This window comes from Centroberyx gerrardi, chromosome 16 (assembly GCF_048128805.1).
Source record: "Centroberyx gerrardi isolate f3 chromosome 16, fCenGer3.hap1.cur.20231027, whole genome shotgun sequence".
NCBI lineage: Eukaryota > Metazoa > Chordata > Actinopteri > Beryciformes > Berycidae > Centroberyx > Centroberyx gerrardi.
The window spans coordinates 18411055-18426134 of record NC_136012.1 but is presented as its reverse complement, the minus strand read 5'-3'; the positions used below and the strand labels follow the sequence as shown (position 1 = coordinate 18426134).

General features: G+C 42.2%; 1 protein-coding gene across 1 annotated transcript; it reads left to right on the top strand.

The window, feature by feature from the left end:
• Positions 1-1235: 1235 nt before the first annotated feature.
• Positions 1236-15073, top strand: fhl1a (four and a half LIM domains 1a). Its single transcript, XM_071916161.2, has 6 exons — positions 1236-1378; positions 11014-11195; positions 11772-11949; positions 12375-12544; positions 13175-13361; positions 14127-15073. The coding sequence occupies exons 2-6, from the start codon at positions 11040-11042 to the stop codon at positions 14279-14281; spliced, it is 846 nt and encodes a 281-aa protein (XP_071772262.1). The 5' UTR covers positions 1236-1378; positions 11014-11039; the 3' UTR covers positions 14282-15073.
• Positions 15074-15080: the final 7 nt, after the last annotated feature.

Here is a 15080-nt window from a genome sequence, read left to right as displayed (position 1 = left end):
CAGTGTGTGTTTACAGTCATTTAATGGGCTACCAAGTGCTTGTTTATAAGATGTTTAGTGGTATAAACATGCATTCATACCTATGGCTTAGGGATGAAGAGATGATGGGGTGACAATAGTGATGCTGATGCTGATGATGACAAGGTTGATATTTTATGAGTGACTTGATTACTTGTATTTTGCTGCCCTGGTTATATTATTTTAGTATTTACTTTGTTGGTAAACCTGGTTGTATCCAATGGGTCATTGCAAAGCATTTTAGTGTTTTAGTATTTTTGTATTTTGATGTCTATTTTTTGTATTAATTATGCCCTTTTGCATAGAGAGAGAGAGAAAGAAACTGTAACAGCATGCAGTTCAGTTACTTTCCTCTGCAGGATAATTGAGCTACATTTCAGCATAAGCAGACATATTTTGGCCTGATGTTTGGGAAACCCAGACACCCATAAAACACAACAGACGTGACCTTAAGTGCCTCTTCTCCTCCTCCTCACTGAGTGCAAACAAATATATCTTCACCCTTACTTTTTTTTTTTTTCTTTTGAAAGTTTTAAGTAGCCTATCCAAGGAGATGAGTAAGGCAAGACAAAAAAGGTAATGTTATGAAACCGTAGTCCAGTCCAGGATTCCATTTACTTCAATGGATGATGAAATTATTGTAATTATTCAGCGATGGAGCGACGCCGTTGAGAAGAAAGAAGGGATTTCGGGAGTGCCTATCCATGCTGTAGCTATAACAGGAACACCTTGCGGGTATTTCATCACCGATTTGCGACGGATAAAGTTTGAGGGTTAAGTTTACGGACTGCAAGTATTTACTTTGGGTTTAGAATGAGTCATCTTGATGTAATTCCTCTTTGTACGCGATATTCATTACCAAAGAAGGAGGCGAGTGAGGACAAAATACAGAACACTTGGATGAGATGCGTGTCAAGTTAAGACAGTCCCTCATTTTTAAGCAGCACCATGTTGAAACGTTGCCAAGGGATAATTGATATCATAAATGGAGAGTCCTGCACAGCAAACTCACATCGCCAGACCTGCCTCTCACACAAAGGCAATTGTATATACAGCAGCGACTAAGACCTGCTCGTTGATGCTGAAAAGTTATGGCTTAATTTGCTTTATAACTCCATTTGCCTCACTGCAGGGCCAATGAGAACTTCACCGAGACAGCTTGTAAATTCCTGGTTGAGGTCATTGTTTATGTGAGCTTACAGAGGTTTGGATCACATCCTGCACTGTTTTTTTTTTTTTTTCATTGCTCCCTCTGTATTTTAAGCAGCGTCGAGTCCGCAGCTATTACCTCTTGGCCAAATCCACCGGACGCGCTAGCTGGTGTCGAGTGAAAGACGCTCATCTTTTACGCTTTGGAGAGGTGAGTCCAAACCACAGATGAATTGAAATCAGCAGCCAGGCAGCAGGTGACTAAAGGTGACCAGCGACAGGGAGCGCAAGGGATAACGTTTACCACAGAGCAATTCGTTTTAAGTTTAATTTAAGTACAGTTAACTTCAGTGCGTAATTGCAGGTGTCGCTTCTTCTTGAATGACTGGCAGGTTTCGGTATAATGCGTATTGCGTTTGACAGAGGACTTCTATTATTGAAATGCGTGTGACAAAATAATGTCTGTGAATTGACTTGACTTTGAACAGGAAGCCGGTGCACAGCACAACAGGTGATCTGTAATTTCCACTGCAATGGAAAGTATTTTTGAATATCTATCTATCTATCTATCTATCTATCTATCTATCTATCTATCTATCTAATTTCCCATCTATTCTTTTTTTTTTTTTTTTGTTAAACACTTCTATCTGTGACTTTGGTGGTTCTCATTCCAAGGGAGAATATTTCCTTTAAGAGGCCTGGAGAACAACCAGTGCATTCTTGATCCAAGAGCACAAGACAACAAGAATCTATTCATCCATTCATCATCACTCTCACAGTGAAAATATTTTCCTCACAGAGGACTTCTAATATTGAAATGAGTGTGACTAATGTCTGTGAATTGACTTTACTCTGTACTGTAATTTCCACTGCATTAGAAAGTATTTTGGAATATCTATCTATCTATCTATCTATCTATCTATCTATCTATCTATCTATCATACTTAGACATCAACATTGATGATTGATATTCAACAGTGATGCTCCCTCTTCCTCTACCAGTGCCAACACAGTGTCCACTGTTGCCTTTGTCTGGTTTAAAACTATTAAAACATACAGCAGTTTACCGTCTCCTCTCTGCTGGTTTGGGCAGCTGCCAAGCCAAATGCATGATGTCATATAAGCGACCTGGAGATTACGGTCGTTACTCTGGCACCGTGGACCTCCTTGTGGTTGCAGTATGACTTCACCATTTTAGGCCATAAAACCCATAAAAAGTTCATACTTGACTGTGTATTACGTTCACAACCCACTTTTCAACTTTGAAAGACTTTGCTATTTTTAGGCTTGAATAAAGTCTTGTTTTTGCAATGATTTATACATCTTTTAGGCTTACTACCTATCTTAATAGTTTATATGACAACTTTATCAAGCCATATTATGTAAAATCAGCACAAAAGCAATGCACTAATGCAACAGCACAGTTGTGGATTATTTATTAAGTCTTATATGCAGTGTATTAATTAAATCTTCAATGAATGCCTGTGAGGTCTGCCCTCCATCAAGCCCTGAGACAGCAGGACAAACCTTGGTGCCAGCAGTTCATTCAAGCAGAGAAGTGTTTTTGTTGAGAAGACTATTTCATTATTTCCTTCAAGCTTGCAAATGGAGCAAATCTCCAAGTGGGAGAGAGAGAGAGAGAGAGAGAGAGAGAGAGAGGGAGAGAGAGGAGAAAGAAGGAGGGGGAACACATAAAGAGGGTGTGTGCCTGAGTGTAGATGACTAAGTTCATGAAACCCATGAAACAGCGCGGCCACAGCCCCTCGCTACTCCTAAACAGGCAATGCTGGGTGGCTGCCTGTCCGTCTGTGTGGGCTGAGTGGAAGCAGCGCCGAACTGTTCGTCTCGTACTGCCGTCCTCACCCTGTCCCTCTTCAGCCAGAGAAATGCCTCAACTGAACCACACATGATTACTTTGCGAATAAAAGAGGGAGAAAGAGAGAAAAGAGGACAGACAGAGTGTGTGTATGTGTGTGTTTGTGTGTGAGAGAGAGAGAAAAGAAGAAAATGAAAGAGACTGAGAGGGATGGATGCATGCGAGGATGTTCAGTCGCCCGGGGATGCGAGTGTGTCAACAAGCCAGTGTGTCATGTGTTCATGCTTGTGTGTGTATGCTCGAATGAAAGATAAAAAAGAGCTTTGTTACCTCTTTATTTTACAGGAATAAGGCCAAAATGTGCTGTTATGATCAGACTAGCCAGCGCAGTAAATCTTAATATGGAAGTAGGTTGTGCAACTGAAGCTTTAAAATGTCGTCTGCTGGCTTATGGTGGGAGGGGGAAGTCAGTGGGAAGCACACATCCTGTAAACAATGCCGTCTTTCTGTTTTTTGACCATTTTTATATACAACCTGTATGAATCGTATGGTATTGCACTGTATTGATTTGGCTAATTCAGATGTCTGTGTTGTTTGTCTATGGAGGATGATGATTTTTTGTTTTTTGGAGTATGTAGAACAAATTTATGTGCAAACAGACATAGTATTATCTTAACCTGAGAGAGCAATTTGGAATCATTTTGACTCCCTGAGGTTTGAATGTAAAGGTCTTGAGGTAACGTACCTCCACATGCGAGTAGCTACAAGATTGAGATGCATTGTCCGTCAAGAATATGTTTTATCACAATGTTTTATCATATTTCACGGGTATCATGATTGAAGTGGATTAATTATGGTCAGTCACGAACGCGGCTCTTCCTGCCTGTATCAAGGCGAGGCACATCAGCAGGAGGGACTGACTTTTTTCTGTTTGGAGAGAGGCATGAGTCATGTGAGACCAATGAGAGCTGAAGTGTCCGCTGGCCCACAGTGGAGGCTTTATCTGAGGGTGTGTGTGTGTGTGTGTGTGTGTGTGAGAGAGAGAGAGAGAGGGTTTGTGAGTGCTGAATGGAAAAACACACCTAATCTTTCCTTTCAGCTAGACCCTCCACCGCTGCCCTTTACTGACACATGTAGACGTGCGTGTGTGTGTGCGTGCGTGTGTGTGTGTGTGTGTGTGTATGTTAGCAACACTTCCATCCAAGCCATGTCCGGTGGATAGGAGTGTTGCTGTGCTGTGTCCCTTGTGGCCTTTTGTCCAGCCAGAAATCTTTGACCTCAGTGTGTCTGGGTCTCTCAACCACACCCTGACTTATTTAGCCGCTTGGTAACTTTCTGTTGGTGTTGAAATCCAGCTCAGTGTGAGAGTGTGTGTCTGTCTTGCTGTCTTTTCTCTCTGTTTATCTGTGTCAGAGTGTGTGTGTGCTCGGTGAGTCACTGCTGCTTCTCTGTCCCCCCCGACAGAAAATAGGTGGCTCTGTCTGTCACTGGTCTGTGTGTCCGCTAACCAGGAACGGAGGGTGAGTCAGAGCGATGTGCTGGTCAAGAGGTCATGTTGAGGATGAGGTCTCGGATACTCAGACTGGCCTTTTGTTGCTGGTCTGCTCTGTCGTTAACAGTAGAGAGAGGGTGGGTACTGGTTCCACTGCAACCAGGCTTCCTGTTTCTCCACTGCGAACCAAACCCCAAATCCACCGCTTAGAAAGCTGATAGGACTGTAGCCAACTGGGAACACCTCACAGAAGGTACATTTCACGTTGGGACGTGTTTGAAAAAGACATATATGTGAAAGTGTATCACAAATATATTTAATATACTATTCCACTATCTACTGTATTTCCCTTAGTGGCTAAGACAATTCGAAAACCTTTATGCTCTTTTGTAGAATAGGTAGGCTGCTAAAATCTGCTTTTGTGTGTCTTGTGCTTTTCCTGATGTTTGTCTTATATCATTCTGTTCTACGGCTGAATATTGATCAATTAGATCTAGTTAGGCTCATTCTCTGTAAAGTCCTTTGAGACATGCATGTGATGAAGGGCTATACAAATAAACAAACTTGAACTCTTTTCTCTTTTGTATTAAAATGTCAAATGGCAATTAGGTCACAATGCACTACCAGCTTCTTAATTAAACCCGATTCTCTCTTACTTGGAAAAAGATAATTATAGCGCTTTGTTTATTGTTCCTGATGACAAAGTTATTTCTGGCCTTGGAGACGGCAGGTGGGGAGATGGGTGCTGCATTCCAGCCTCATTCTCGCTCATGGACAGCGGATGCTGGTTAGAGTTAACTTCACCACCAGATAGACTACTGTTAACATGCAGCACATAATATGAACCCATACATACTTCATATCTGTGTGTTTACATGCTGGTCAGGAAATCAAACCAGGAAGACAAACGATAAACAAACACATCCTGCAGCTTAGAAAACTTCATTTAAACAGGTGATAGTTATGATGGTTAGCCTGGCTGTCTGACATGTTATAAAGGTGGATGTGTATATAAGTGTTTTCTTACCATTGACTGACATAAAACTTGATTTTTCTGCCATGTTGAGAAGGTTCAAGGTTGTTACATAAAAACTCGGAAGCAAAATTTTCCTTGACTTTCCGACTCCATCACCTGACTTTGAAACTTCCAAGTGGGAAATTATTTATTCTGATATATCCGATAGCACATAAATGCAGCATAAGAACACATAACCACACAACCTTTCAGAAGTACATCTTAATAGGACACACACACACACACACACACACACACACACACACACACAGTCACATATCATCCTCATCATCGTTTTTTCATTCATCATCATCATCATGGTCATCATCATCATTCCCTCAGTCAGCTATGACTTCAGAATATTTTGTCACCAGTTTGTTCCTCTGCCTCACCTCTGAGTGTCAAAAGCCAGACTGGCTCGGTCCAGTGTAGCAATGAACAGATTATCAGGACTGATGAAAGATAAAATCCATGGGCAGATTTACTCTACTCACTGCAGCTGATGGGACCAGAGAGAAATACATAGTGGGGAGGAGGAAGAGAGGAAGAGTGAGGGAAGCAGTAATGGAGGGAGAGAGGAGATGAGGGGGGAAATATCCGATGAGGGAGGAACAGATTCGAAACAAAAACAATTCATCATCAGAGGAGAATGGATTTTGTGATCTAGGACGGGACCGGACAGGACATCTACCCAGGAGGTTTTTGTAGAGAGGGAGTCATGGCGCCTTCCTGGCCATTAATTAGTCTTTGTGGGTTTAGTATAATTGGGTGACAGATTATAAAAGTGGACAAACAATGTCCTGTCCTACGGTAATGGACCAAATCAAATCTGCAATTACAACCAGATGCCCTTAAACAATCAAGCGCCCACACACACTCACACACACACAGCGTACAGACAATTTTGTGCCCACTCCACTTGTTTACTCTCTGATATATGTTGTTATTCAGCTTAGTTAAGAAGTGAGTCTTGCCAGAATCCTTAGAACAGGAAAACACTGTGGACGATGGTTCCCAACCGAGGTCAGTGACTTTGTGATGTGAGTCTAATTAGCTCATTCACATAATTGCCCGTCTTATGAGCCTCTTAGTTTCCACTCATTGCCATGATGAGCCTATATTTCTCTATTTGAGCTGGCCTGACTTTAAAGGGACAAACCAGAGTTAGAGTGTAGTGCCATCTGTGGCACCACTTTTGCTCCACTGCAGACTAGATAATGATGATGATGATGATTATTATTATTTTTAGTAATAGCAGCAGTTGAAGAAGTAGTTGTAATATTTTGTTGAATAAATACAATGATACAATACAATAATTTAATCCTCAAATCGACTGTTTTGTTTATATTTACATTGCTTTTAAACAGTGAAGCAAAAAAGACATGCATTTTTAGTTATAGTAGGATCTGAAACTTCCAAAGAAATTATTTCCCATCATGAAGTTCTACCCTTTGAAAAATTAAGTGTATTTACCTAAAATATAAACATTAAAGATATTAAAGATAGATAGATAGATAGATAGATAGATAGATAGATAGATAGATAGATAGATAGATAGATAGGTCTTTTAAAGTAAATATTCTCTCTTGGAATAAGAATCCCTAGGGTCACAGGGAGAAGTTGTATTTAAAAAAATAAAAACAATGTGCATTTTTTTTTTCTCTCATATTCTTAAATGTCGGCCTTTTATGAATTCAAGTCAAGCCCTTCATCACAAGCCTCAGATGTCTGAATAAGCTTTAAAACCTGTCTTGGCCCACTTTAGAGAATAGTTTTCAGCATACACCACGTTATGTAAATGTTGACATATACTTATGCACGTACACACACACATATAGAATATTTATTTATGTCCACATAAATACAAGGTACAAAGGACATAAACACTATTAATGCAATTAGATATTGGGTCAGTCAGTTACAAAAGTGCCTGATTGGCAGCCGCATTGTTACGTACACACAAGATGATAACAGTGGCACACACACACATACACACACACAGGTGTCATGATATAGGAAGTGATCCTCATAGCTCGCCGCTTCACTTTGTCTCTCCTCAACTCACTCAATAATATCAGCTTGCTTCTTCTGTGAGTCATCCCTTTGAGTTACGATGTTAAGTGAACCAACATGTCATCTCAACATGCTCTGAACACCATAACAAAACATTTGGTGATGGGGCAGTGGGAGTATCTGTTATCCCTCGTGGCTATCATTCAAAACCCTCAGACTGTGTTCTTTTTATTTTTTACCTTCTGATGTTACAGCAATGGAATCCAATCTCTATCACTTAATCTATCCCCTCTGCATTATACTCTCTCTCTCTCTCTCTCATATCCACCCTATTCTCTAATGCATTCCCTAAAAAGGACAGGAGGGCTGAAGGTTGGGTTTGGGTGTGTGGGATCGGGGGTGTGTGGGTCAGAGAGGGGTATATACAGCACCCCATACCGTAATGGGGTGTATGGTCGACGGGTTTGACCCTCTGTGGATGCTACTCTCTCCTCCTGTCCCTGCTTTGCCTTTCTTTTCTCTGCTGTTGCTCCTGACTGGAATCAAACATGACTTTCAGACACTCAGGTAAAGAAAGAAAACGCTGGTGTTAGCATCCAATCAGACATATTAAGAAAGTTATTGAATGGGTTACGTTATAAGTTTGAAACCTGTGTACTGCTTGCACTCCTCTAATGCAAGTTTAGGCATGACTGGTGTCGATTTGGAAGTTTAGTTTGCATTGTAGTTTGCTCGAGACTCAGTGGATTCAAATGATGTTTAATGTGTGTAAACATATCCTTCCTGACAAAAGAAATGGTGGAAAAGCTTGACTGCCTAAGTCAAAAAACTAGGAAAAGGGGTGGGAAAGAAATCGCTCAAGTATTCAAAATTTTCCTCCATGATATTGTTTTGATGCATTGATATACATTTCAATATTTCTATTTGCATACCACATACTGATGCTTTATCAGATGTCTTTTATAATGAAAACAGGTCCTTGAGGGAGTGCTTGACATTTGCAGAAGGCCTAATAATTCACTGACAGCTTATTTACTCATGTCCAGTGTGACTCATTTTATTACTAGTAAGGATAATTTTATCTTTTCACCAGGGTCAAATGAAGGAAAGGGAAATAATAATGATTTGTAATTATATGGAAGCATCAAAATAATACTGAAATATCATCTTGTGGCACAAGTATTGCGGTATAACATTTGGAGCTCTCTCAAGCTCTCATCCCTTGTTTGCATAAGGCACAAGAAGAGCATGTTCATTGTATTGTTTATATTGTATTGTAACGTATTGATTTATTATTTTCTGGATTGAGGTGATTTGATTGTGTTAAAAGGAATTGTTTTTGTAGTAGGCCTACTTTCAGTGGAACACAGCATCATTTACTAAAGAGGCTAAGAACAGAAGTCTACACATTGTGGTGGCTATGTAGCTGCCGTTTTGGCTGATATATTGGTCGGGTCGTCCTGTCTTTGATCTATTCTATCCAGTCCATCCAGTCTATCCCTGGGACCAGTCTGACTCACCGCTCTAAGTGGTCTCACTCTGACCTTTCTTGTTTAAGAGGACTCCTCCCCAAAGGGACCACAATGGTACGCTCCAGCCCTCCCGAGCTGAGTGACGGTGCATGCCACGGCTGCTTTTGAAGGGGGCAGCTGTCAGACTGTTTGTAAGAAAGATTAGAGCTAAAGTACTGGGCACTCGCATCAGGCACATGTCAGCTGAGGCCACAATAGCTGCATAGTCCCAAAAGTCACCACTCTGCACCCCTCACCATTTGTCCCCTCTGGAAGGTCAGCGTACTTAAAATAGGGAAATCCGGGTTTAAAATAGATCTTTAGTCTGGCTGGCCTCAGTAATGATACCTGAGTATAGTATGAGTGACTGGACAAGTTTGATTGCGTTGGACCCAGTTGGCTTCGAAGTGAGTGGGTGGGGTGAGGGGTGGGTCATCTGGGCTCAGTCCTCAGTCCGCTCTTTATCCCCGTGGCACAGCTGCAGAAAGTCCTCTCGCTCCACTCTGCTCCAAATGCTCTTCCATCTTCCATCCACACACACCAGGGGCACATACCACGCTCCCCGCGGCTCATCTCCCTCACACGGCTGTTTACCACATCCCACTTAAATAACTGCAATCGCCTTTCATAAATATTTCCCTTGTTCCTATGGCAACCCGGGATGAAATGCCATTCCGTCGAGCGTTTCCTCCATCGCTCTCGTTGTACTGAACCGGATTAAGGTTCTAAGACCTTACAATGATATCTGTCGCGTCGAATAAATCACTCCAGCTGAAGTTCACGCGCTGTTCGGCTGACCTCCCTGACATGCAGCGAGAGACCGGGCCTAAGCTTCGGCAGCAAGAGCGTTGTCAATGATGCTTAAGGCATTTAGGCCGCTTTTAGTACGCATGTAATACATACAATCATCCCAGGAAGCTTGTCCGTCTCGTCCCCCGTCTCCACAGGTTGTGATGGGAACGCAGGAATGTTGATGAGTGAAGTAGCAAGGCAACTTGGTTTACAGCGTGGACAGACACTAACGGCCAATAAAATGACCTGGCCAAAATGCAGACAAAAGAGAAGGTGGGGGTTGGAGGGTGCGAGCCAGACCTTCTAAAAATATGACCTCAACTTTCCAGTGAGAGCTTGATAAGGTGGCCGCTGCGAGCAGAGTCCAACACAATGTGACCACAGGGCATGAAGCAGCCAGACAACAGACATCTGCGGGCCGTTTTTCACCTCGCACATTCCACACACTTGCCTCATCTCCTCGGTATGCTGCTGTTAACCCTGGATCATGCTGGGTCTTATTAGAGGGAAAACACTGGGGGACATGTAAAAATATACTTCCTCCTTTGCAGACTCTAGACCAGTGATTCTCAAACTTTTTCATATCAAGGACCCCAAATTTAGTCCACATTAGGGCCACGGACCCCCAATTGATGCGATTTTGTCTCTCGAGCCAAATCTGAGAATATTCTTATTGCTAGATATGATTTTGTGCACAATTCCATGACACTCTGTATTGTAGGTAGAGAGATAACAGTGAAACTATGACCAAAACAGTCATTCTTCTACATTCTCTGATTATGTGAAGTTCTTGTAAATTATATAACAGTGAAGTTTAACAATTCATCAGTTTACCGGGGACCCCCATGGAACTCCCTCAAGGACCCCTGGTGGTCCCCGGACCCCACGTTGAGAACCACTGCTCTAGACACCTTCAAGATAGATTTGTTTCATGCTGTAAGGTACAGAAGTCAGATGTACGGTCAGTGAGAGCCTCTGACATTATTCTGTTAGTTACCAAACTCAAATGATTAAATGTGTCAGGAATTGTTTCAAAATAGGACCTTCTAGTTCTGCCTTGTGTGGTTCAGCAAGTCTTGGGTGTGATAGCAAAGGCAACACTGCCCCCATGTGGTGTTGTGGGACGAATAACATCCAGCTGTGTAGAGAGACCAGAGGATCCTTAATGTCACTGACAGTAACAGACAGCCTCTTGTGTTTCTCTCAGGTCCCAGGAGTTATCTCACCTCCACCATGACTGACCGCTTTGACTGCTACTACTGCCGTGACAACCTGCACGGGAAGAAGTATGTGAAGAAGGACGAGAAGCACGTGTGCACCAAGTGCTTCGATAAGCTCTGTGCCAACACCTGCGCCGAGTGCCGACGCCCCATTGGTGCTGACGCCAAGGTGAAAACACAGTGTGTCTTGAGAGTGTGAGTGAGTGACAGAATGAGTGGAAGAATGAGTGAAAGTGAGTAAGAGAGAGGGAAAGATAGATTAAGAATAAATACAGAGATAACAAGAGTAAGTTAAAGAAAGAGAGAAAGTGATGATATATTTGTGTTTTCATCACTCATCTCTTATCCCTTCTTAAGTGTTCTCAGACTTCAGCTGCATTACTCACATTAAAGCCGGTGTTACGTATCTGTCCGTCCTCCATGAGGGGTCCCTGCTTCAAAAAAACACAGTCTCACCACTCAGTCACACACAGTTACATTTGTGAGAATGATGTGCAATTACTTCTAATGGGGTTTAAGTACTTTATATCGCATTTCCCCCATCTAAGTCCCCTAACTCCTTCATGGCCCACCACATCCCACTTCACTTGATCTCCACTTTAATGTCTACCAGATGGAGGTGTTCTGTATTTTGGCCCCGAGCCTCAGTCCACATGATGAGTAAACAAACCCCAGTTTAATGAGGCCTACATGAAGACTTAGCGAGGGCACCTCTCTTCACCCTCTGACTCCTCTCTGTGCTCAGGAGCTGCATCACAAGAACCGCTACTGGCATGAGGACTGTTTCCGCTGTGCCAAGTGCTATAAGCCGCTGGCAAGTGAGCCGTTCAGCGCCCGGGACGACGGCAAGATCATGTGCGGCAAGTGTGGCTCCCGTGAGGATGGCAACCGGTGCCAGGGCTGCTACAAGGTGGTCATGCCAGGTGGGTTTGCCCTCATACACTTTTTCACTGTTTTAAACACAAGAGGCGATCCGTTTTTTCAGAGACTTTGGAACGACCCGCCCGAGGAGCTTGGGCCGGCTAAATCTGTATCATCTTTTAAATCCTATCCTAAAACTCACTTTTATAGACTTGCTTTTATGTAATGACCTTTTGTTATTGTTTTTGACCTCCCTTTTATGACTCTTGCTTCGATATTATATTTCTCACCATGCTTTTATTGCTTTGCTGTTTATTTTTTTATCCTTGCTTTCGCTAGAAGTCCTAGGATAGTTGACATCCTCATTTGTTTGGGTGCCACCCAATATCCAATTTATATTTAATCCAATTGGTTGGTTTGGTGGCGTCCAATCCAATACACAGCAACATATGGGAGACAAAGGTGTTTGTTGCCATTTGTCTCTCAGGATCCCAGAATGTGGAGTACAAGAACAAGGTGTGGCATGAGGAATGCTTCACCTGCTTTGAATGCAAGCAGCCAATCCGCACACAGAGCTTCCTGACCAAGGGTGATGACATCTACTGCGCTCCCTGCCATGACAAGAAGTTTGCCAAGAAGTGCTTCCACTGCAAGCAGGTACAAACACTGACTGCAATATTATCATTATTCATGTATCATTTTATTGTATTTATTGCATGTGTAGATAGATTTGAATGAGTGCTTCTTGCTGGGAATCTGCGACTGCAAACTCTTTAACAGATGAAAATAGTTAACAGTTTGCTATGAGCATGGATGACCAACCCATACTGTTTGAGATCATGATGAGTGTGTCCTCTCTAGGGCTGGGTATCGTTTAAAAAATTACGATACCAGTACCAATACCAGTACCCTTAAAGTGATACCGATACCAATAGAGTACTTCATTCGATACCTTTTTTTTTTAACGTTTTGGTGGCATCTTGGCACGCTGAACTACCAACTCCATCACATACACCGTGCTCGACTTCACCACAGACTGTATGGGTTGTAGCTGCTGCGGTAGTGGGCCAATCACACGTCGCATTAAATCGAAGAACGCTTGTGGTGATTGGCTGCGAGCAAAACCACACAAATAGTCATTTTTTTCTAGATCTGTGTACAAAAAGTATCGAATGCAGGTATCGTTTGACTGGAGAAGTTTCGATACTACTTGGTACTGGGTTATTTCGGTCGATACCTTAAAGGTATCGAGTACCGATACCCAGCCCTAGTCCTCTCTGCTCTCAGGCCATCACCTCTGGAGGGATCAGCTACCAGGAAAAGCCCTGGCACTCCGAGTGCTTTGTGTGCCGTACCTGCCGTAAGCCGCTGGCCGGAGAACGCTTCACCTCCCATGAGACCGACGTCTACTGCGTGGACTGCTACAAGACTGATGTGGCCAAGAAGTGCCATGGCTGCAAGAACCCCATCACTGGTTAGGACCAGCAGGCACAGATAATCTTGTGTATACTTGTGCAAATACACACTAGGATCTTAAATGTTCACTGGTTTATTGAGATGAAATATGTGCTAGGAAAAACACTATTTAAAAAGTTAATGGTGATGAACCTTGCATTTCTGGGTCCATTTTGTTGTTTGGTAAGGCATTTTTCTTCTTCCTGCGGTTAACTGGTGAAACTTAAATCACATGACGTCATGTTGAGATATTTTCAGCGCAGCTGAGAATGCAGTGCAGCCACAGGACATATTTTGAGTAAGGGATGTGACTCTTGCTCCACTATCGCCATTGCTTTCTCTATCTTCATGTATAACCCACAGCTGAATGCAAAGGCATTATGGGAAATACAGATTATCACTAACTGAAGTAAACTAGACGAGGCAAGTTGAGGGAAAATGGGTACACCAAAAAAGTGTAAGTGTAAGTATCTGAGGGTGGATTTTTCTTGTAAGTGGGATAACTGAAATATATCCAGACCTGTTTTCATTAGCATTTCTAAATACTTTTATTTTAGCATACTTTTTCTGTGATAGCCATCATACCAAAGCCAACACTATCTGAACTGTCCTGATGCGGTAAAGCCCAAACATCTATACTTGATGTTAAGACAAATGTCAGGAAGTTTCTTTTTGGCAACACTATTTGACAGAGGTCTGGATAAAGCTCCTGGTATCTACAAGGATCATTAGCTCTGTTGTGCTGCTGACTGACAGATGTCCCCTCCTGTCTCTGGCGATGCAGGGTTTGGCCACGGCACCAACGTGGTGAACTACGAGGGATACTCCTGGCATGAGTACTGCTTCAACTGCAAGAAGTGCAGCCTCTCCCTGGCCAACAAGCGCTTCGTCATCAACGGAGATCACATCTACTGCCCCGACTGCGCCAAGAAGGTGTGAAGCGCACAATCAGCAGTGCAGAGGATCATTATCTGAGGTGGAATTGCACCAAAACTGACTTTTAGACTCTTCTTCTGCAAAAACAATACACATTTTCCTAAAGATTTACAAGCTATTTTTGATTGAGTGGGGAATTTATGAGACTTCAAAAATCAAATAAAATGCAATTTATTGAATTTTACTACTGAAATGAAAAAAAATGTCTACTTAAGTAAATTTTGACAAAATGTTATATTTGCAAAATAAGTCAATTTTGGTGGAACTCCCCTTTACACCTATTGGGGTGAGAGAGGTGTTAGTGCAAACTGAGGTTATTCCAACTAATTAAGCAATAGTTTGAATCATTTAGCTACATGTAAGTAAATGCAGCTTGTTTCAGTGTCATGGTTGGATACTAACATGCCAACAGACTCTTTTGTGGGGTTGTGATATGCAATATTAACCTCTTCTAATCCAGACTTCTGTGCAGCCTTATAAGGCAAAGCCCTTTTCAGTGCTTTACTGGAATCGTTCAAAGAGAATAATGTGCTTTTTACATACATACTGCTGCTCATACATACAAGCTTTGATAAATAATCTAATATCTCTGAATGTTTGAATAGATTGCTATGAGAATTTCAAAAATGTTCAAAGCACGGATTTAAAGAGACAAATTGAGTCTTTGTAGATTGAAACTGATGCTGAAATATATACTACTCATGTATTCAAGGCTTTTTGGCGTGAACTGACAGAATGCAAAACATGAATAAAGGAAGTAGTGATCTGAAGCGTCTACTTTGTATTTCTCTGGTAGCAAAAA

Bases quoted from the DNA above. Each gene is read 5' to 3' on its own strand.
- fhl1a (XM_071916161.2), top strand. From the start codon at position 11,040: ATGACTGACCGCTTTGACTGCTACTACTGCCGTGACAACCTGCACGGG. The intron at 11,196-11,771 runs GTGAAAACACAG...CTCTGTGCTCAG, and splicing joins CCATTGGTGCTGACGCCAAG to GAGCTGCATCACAAGAACCG. The intron at 13,362-14,126 runs GTTAGGACCAGC...CTGGCGATGCAG, and splicing joins CTGCAAGAACCCCATCACTG to GGTTTGGCCACGGCACCAAC.